Here is a 6,000-nt window from a genome sequence, read left to right as displayed (position 1 = left end):
TAAAGATCCTAAAGTTATTTTATATAGAGTTAATTTATTTCTCTAATATATCTATAAGTATTTACTAATAAGTTTATTATTCTATTTATAAAATATATTCTATTATACTTAAGGCTTATTAGATATATTAACTATTAGAGTAACTAAAGTAGTACTTATAAATCTCTTTTATTATAATAAGTTAATTTTTCCTTTTTATATTAATAGATTTATTAATAAGGTGAGTTATATTATAATTTAGGGGTTTTTTATAAACTTTAAGTAATTATTTAGTAGGTATTTAGTTACTTAATATAGTAGTAATTAGCTTATTTTAGTTAGCTATTATAGTTATAATCTATTATATTAATATTTAGTTAATTACTTTATTTAGCTTTTTAGCTTAAATTAACTTATTAACTATAGTTATAGATATTTAGTTTTATAGTCTATTTAATCTATAAAGAGAGGTTTTATATTCTCTATTCTCTTATATATATTTACTACTTAGTTAGTAAGTATTTAATATAAGTAGCTTATCCTCTTTAAAACTTTTAGCTTTATTTAAAGTATAGTTTCTTATTTCCCCTTATTAACTTATATTATCCTCTAATTATTTATTAAAGTTATCTTCTCTATATAGGTTTATATAAGCTATTTTATTTAATACTTAGTAAATACTAAGTATAATTTCTTTAGTTTAATTAGTAAGTATTACTTAAGTATATAATATTATTATTATTACTAACCTTTTTAAAATAAAGTAGAAGTAAAAGAATTATAAAAGTATTTAGAAATTATAAATTATAATTAAATTAAACTAATAGAAGAAGTACTTAAAAAGTAAGTATAGTATTACTTTGTTACTTTTATTTACTTCTTCTAAGTTCCTTCTTTTTTAGTTTTTAGTAAGTACTTATTAAGTCCTTATTATAGAGGGTTCTATACTCTAAACCTATAGACCTTCCTATCTATTTAGCCTCTACTAGCTAAGCTATCCCTAAGCCCTCTAGCTAAGTATTTAGTCCCTTATACTATATAATTAAATACTTATAAATACTTAGAATTATCACTTTTTATTATAATATAAGCCTATCTATAACCTTATACTATATAGGCATATATACTACGCCCTTAAATATACTTATACCTATACTAATAATTATTATTATAAAAGATATTATATATTAATACTTTTAATAAAATAATTAATTTTTAACTTATTTTAAATAGTATATTAAGCCTTATAATTAGAAGGGGTTTAGAATATATTATAAAGTTATAGAAATTTAATTAGTTTATTTTAAGTAGTAGTATTAATATAGGATTAAGAATAAGAAATAAGCTTAAGGCTTAGTGAGTAGTATCTTAAGTATATAGCTAAGATATACTTTTCTATAGCTAAAGACCTTATAAAGCTATATCTATATAGTATAAGTTATATAAGTAAGACTATTAACTTTACTAATAATAAAGCTATTATTAATAAGGTTAATAGCTATAATAGTATATATATCTAGCCTAGATGCTTTTACTTAGTGAGTTGAGGTCAGCGTAGGTAGTTATTCCGGACCCTTAGGTATGTATACTGCGAAGCTACTAGACTAGGCACTGACTGAGGTGCTTTTACTGCTTTTTCCCCTACTGTGAAAACCCCTACTGGGTGGGCTCGAAACTTCCTCAACATAATCAGAGGGGGTCGGATTGCCAGCAGCGTCGCTATTAACGATGCCCTTAATCCCGCTTAGAGGGAGGCAGTCGTCCACTTTCTCGTCACGAGGTCTTGGGATGATTCTATCGCCTACCCTCAGGTGGCGTATGCCGTAGACGATGCGACAGACCGAGTTGGCTGTGCGCTACGGAGTCTCGCCCCTGAGTCGGGCGCCTACATCAACGAGGTGAGCATCCACGACGGTATCTCCGTCGCAAGGACATGGACACACTTGCTGACATGCACCAGGCCGACGACCGCGAGTCCGACTGGCAAAGGATCTCTTGGGGTCCCAACTACGACAGGCTCCGAGAGATCAAGAAGAAGTATGACCCTGACTCCATTCAGTGGTGCCACCGCTGTGTTGGCAGTGAAGACTGGGTTGAGCTCAGGGACGGTCGTCTTTGCCGCTCATATAACTAGTAGGACTGAGCATTGCCTTGTTACATCAGTTTGGCGTCTCAACCACCATTCTGGTTGGTTCCCCCTTCAAGGAAAACGACCGGCGCCCAGTCGCAAAGGTATGACAAGCCGCCTCTTGGGCCATGCTCGAAACTTCGAAGTTCCATTCGGTCAAATATGTTCATACAACTAGTCACCATGTTATTGTTTATCAGAAACATACCACCGAAGCGTGCTTGATCTTCTCCATCTTGTAGAGACTTTCACCTGCATTATTTCCGGAGTCAATAATTCTGGAAAATTTCCACTGGCGGCAAGAAATGTCTACTTGAGACAGATTAGACCGATCCATAGATGACCAGAAGACAAGACAGTGAAGATTATTGCTAGCGGAAGCGCGGCTCATCTCACTCGCATGTTTCTCGCCTGCTTTTCTGTTAGGTTGAACGTTGTTTCTTAGTATAAAATAGAAGGATGGCGCTCCAGATTTGTTTTCCTCGGAACACGCAACAATGACATGGTTCCACAGACTGGTTGCAGACGTTCAACTGTAGAGAACTTGCAGGAATCCGACGGCCGTTTGCTAGTTGGGCGTTCCGCGGACGAAGAAGGCGCAAATCAAGAATCCTATGCACACTAGAAAACCTCGTCAAATACACTGGAGACGGCGATAATGCCGGATGACGCACGCGGGGCTCATGGCTCATCATATCGTCGAACGACCTCAGCCACAGGGATCTATACGTCGAAGTGCTATTGATACTTTGAATCATCAAACTGGCATCCGAAAGCAAAGGACAGTGTTTCTTAAGTCGCAGAGAAAGCAATGGGAAGAAGATACGGAGTTGTCTTTTATGTCACAGGCAATGGCCTAACATCCCCATCCACCGACATCGATACTGTGATATGGTTAGAATGCCGGTACGTCCGGCAGTCTCTGTATAAAAAGGCGGGTTCTTCTCCGAAACAAACTCGGACCAAGGAGGGAGCACAATTAGAGCCGCTTTCCAGATGTCTGTCTTATAGAACGACGAGCAACCTCGTAACACAAGTCACCGAAGGCTGCGAGCTCGCAAGGATCAGCAAATCCAATCTCCTGGATATCTATAACATCCAGATACGTCAGAAATAGCGAGAGCAAGGGAAAATGCCAGTACCATAATGCAAGACGCATTCGCATATTTATTGGACAGCGCTCGGGAGACGGGGAATTTGATATCCTTGGAGGACACCAAGCTGACCCTACCAAATTGGTAGCACAACCATTCGGCTTGGTCTGGTATTTGAGACTTCCACCCCGAGAGTGTTTTATATTCACGGATAACAGACTTTAGTTCTCAGGCGGGCTTTCCCAAGTCCTTTAAAAAGGGAAGAAAGTGGTAGAGCTACATATATAAAGATGGGCGGTATCGCCAGCTAAGCTACCCAGAACTTACCCAGCAATGTCCGGTGTTGACGGAGGAAGCAACACATAGTAGGGCATTCACAGTACTCTCGCTGCCGACAGCAAGTCTCGACGCTCAGCTGCTGCCCCATCCATAGATTGTGAACGCGTCTGTGACTTATTCACCGTATTAGGCAGAAGATGAAAGGATAACGACGCGGGACAAAGGGAACAACATGATGTTCCATGCAGTCCAGCATCACATAAACACCTCGCCGTGTGTGAGAGAGAGAGAGAGAGAGAGAGAGATGGGACCGCGCGGAAGCGCACTCAGTTCCCACAGGTTTGGAGAACATCCAACACACCCGGTTGGATGATATTGTCGAAAATTTGGAATATGCTCTATGATTGCGCCATTTATACCTACTGCTGCTTAAACACTCTTCCTGAAATCAATGCAAGTGAGGCTCTGTGAGCTGTATCATGAACCATAGTTTCCACTCCACAACCATCATTCTGAGCAACATACATCCCACACGTTATCAATCTGGCAAATTTCATCAACACTCTGGGCATGTTACCCTTCTGATCGTGTAGCACATGGAAGAAGATGAACACTCAGACTTATCTGAACGTTCGTCTGGATATTGAGCATCTGGAGTAGTGCCTCGGCAACCCAGACTTTGCCAAGCACAATGGTGTTAAGAAACAACCACCGCATAGAATGATGCCCAAGCTGAGGCGAGCTGAAAGGTTTCTTTCCAGCTGCCAAGACGCTGCTTGAAGCATGCTTACCTCTGATCAACGTTGCCACGACAGCCAAGCTCGTTGTCGCAAAGTCTGGTATTTTCAGCAACCGCCCACCTTACTTGGCAGCACATGTGCAACAAGCAAGACCTGCTCCGAGACATCTGACTTGGACCGACACATCTCGATGAAACAAAAAACTGCCAAGCTCAGCTCGCTAGCCTATCGCCCGGATCGACAGAGCCAAGGAATGAATAGCAGTGACATACTTCGCCCAGATCTCGCGAGTCCATTTACGCTTAAATCAAGGAATGTTTCACAAGAATGCCCCAGAGACCGAAAGTCTCGGTTGCCACAGCAGCTAGAAGCCAGACGACTCTGCCAATTCCGGCATCATTTCAACGGAGAGCAAAGATCACAAGAGAGTTTGGTTTCCGAGGTACTGGCGTGCCGACAGCCGTTAGGTTCATAAGGTTAGCGGGGGGCATCACGGGGCGATTGACGACCGGGAACCCACGCAGTCTGATGTGATACCCGGATAAGTTCCAGAACAAAGCTTCCGACTGAACTTACTTCAGATGTTACTCGACGCCCGTGACAGCTCGCTGACTGGCTCCCTGTTCCGAATAGGGCAACCAGGAAGTTGTGTGAGGGTGTCATAATCTATTTTCGTCACCGAAGCATGGCGATTCTTAAAGCCCTCGGATAATGAGATGCCTTGCTGGGGCGTTGGGACTACCGGCGCGCCTGCTTGTGCAAGGCGGGCATCGTGAGCCCGAGCAGAGCCTGGGTACGCTTGACGGAAACAGGATTTATTTGGCCGGGTTGTTGTAAAATGACGCGAACCGACGGCTACGAGAGGCCCGTCTTGTGTTCGTCCGAACCGTGCGACCAGTAAACGGCGATTAGAAATATGACCAAGTGAACCGAGACCCTGAGAATGTTTTGTTTTGACAGTCGATAGTTTGCGGACGTCAGCCAGAGAAAGGCTCTTTTCGGTACGCGGAAAAGACTGGCTTGACGTATATTGATAGCGATATAGATGGGGGCTCTGTTTCTCGGAAACGTTGCCGATGGACTCGATACCTTGTTTGGGCCATTGCGTGCTCATTGAAGTCCCGGTCTCCGACTGACCTGACATCTGACCCAGATCGTTGCGACATGGCCCCAACAGCCCTTGACCAGAATGTATCCCAGGGCCACCAAGTGTGGCTGAAGGAATGCCAAACAGGCAATCCAATTGCTGACTGAGAATGAGCTGAGGCAGGTCAGTCAGGATTCCAAGGCCGTGCGGTTGCAGGAGCCCCTGTTCAGATGAGGGAATTGGGATTGTGGTCAACATGCCGACTCCACATCCCGTCTGTCGCGTACTTTCGTCAGAAGTTCGATATGCCTAGAGACCGAAGGAGCAGGCTGCGCTGAAAGACCAAAACCGTGTTCTTCCTGGAGCGATCCTCGGGAGCTACGGAAGATGAAATCATCCGTGCGCCATGTGTTTTGCCCGAGATGGTGAAGTTGCACCATGAAGCATGAGAAAGGGGTAGAACACCATCTTGACTTGTTAGTGCGGAAAATAGCCCGAGCCATCGACACGATTGTTTTCGCGCCATCTGATCACTGTCGCAGATGTAGATCTCTGCGTGGAGACAGTGATTGCCTTTGTCTTGGAGACGACATCAATAGAGACTCGAGCAATAAGTAGGGCGCACTCGGGACGTGTCAGGTCCCCGCGATCCCTGCCGGGGAAATCCTGCGGACTCGGGAGGAGGAACGCGCA

The 6,000-nt window shown here is 42.7% G+C and overlaps 1 protein-coding gene across 1 annotated transcript; it reads left to right on the top strand.

The window, feature by feature from the left end:
- Positions 1-1,930: 1,930 nt before the first annotated feature.
- On the top strand, positions 1,931-2,113 carry GCG54_00007918 (FAD-linked oxidoreductase easE; the record flags this gene model as incomplete). Its single annotated transcript, XM_045407893.1, has 1 exon — positions 1,931-2,113. The coding sequence occupies one exon, from the start codon at positions 1,931-1,933 to the stop codon at positions 2,111-2,113; it is 183 nt and encodes a 60-aa protein (XP_045263282.1).
- Between the last annotated feature and the right edge of the window lie 3,887 nt (positions 2,114-6,000).

This window comes from Colletotrichum gloeosporioides, assembly GCF_011800055.1.
Source record: "Colletotrichum gloeosporioides strain Lc1 chromosome Unknown consensus_51, whole genome shotgun sequence".
Lineage (NCBI taxonomy): Eukaryota > Fungi > Ascomycota > Sordariomycetes > Glomerellales > Glomerellaceae > Colletotrichum > Colletotrichum gloeosporioides.
Note: the sequence above shows the minus strand (reverse complement) of the source record. Positions and strands in the feature narration are given on the sequence as shown.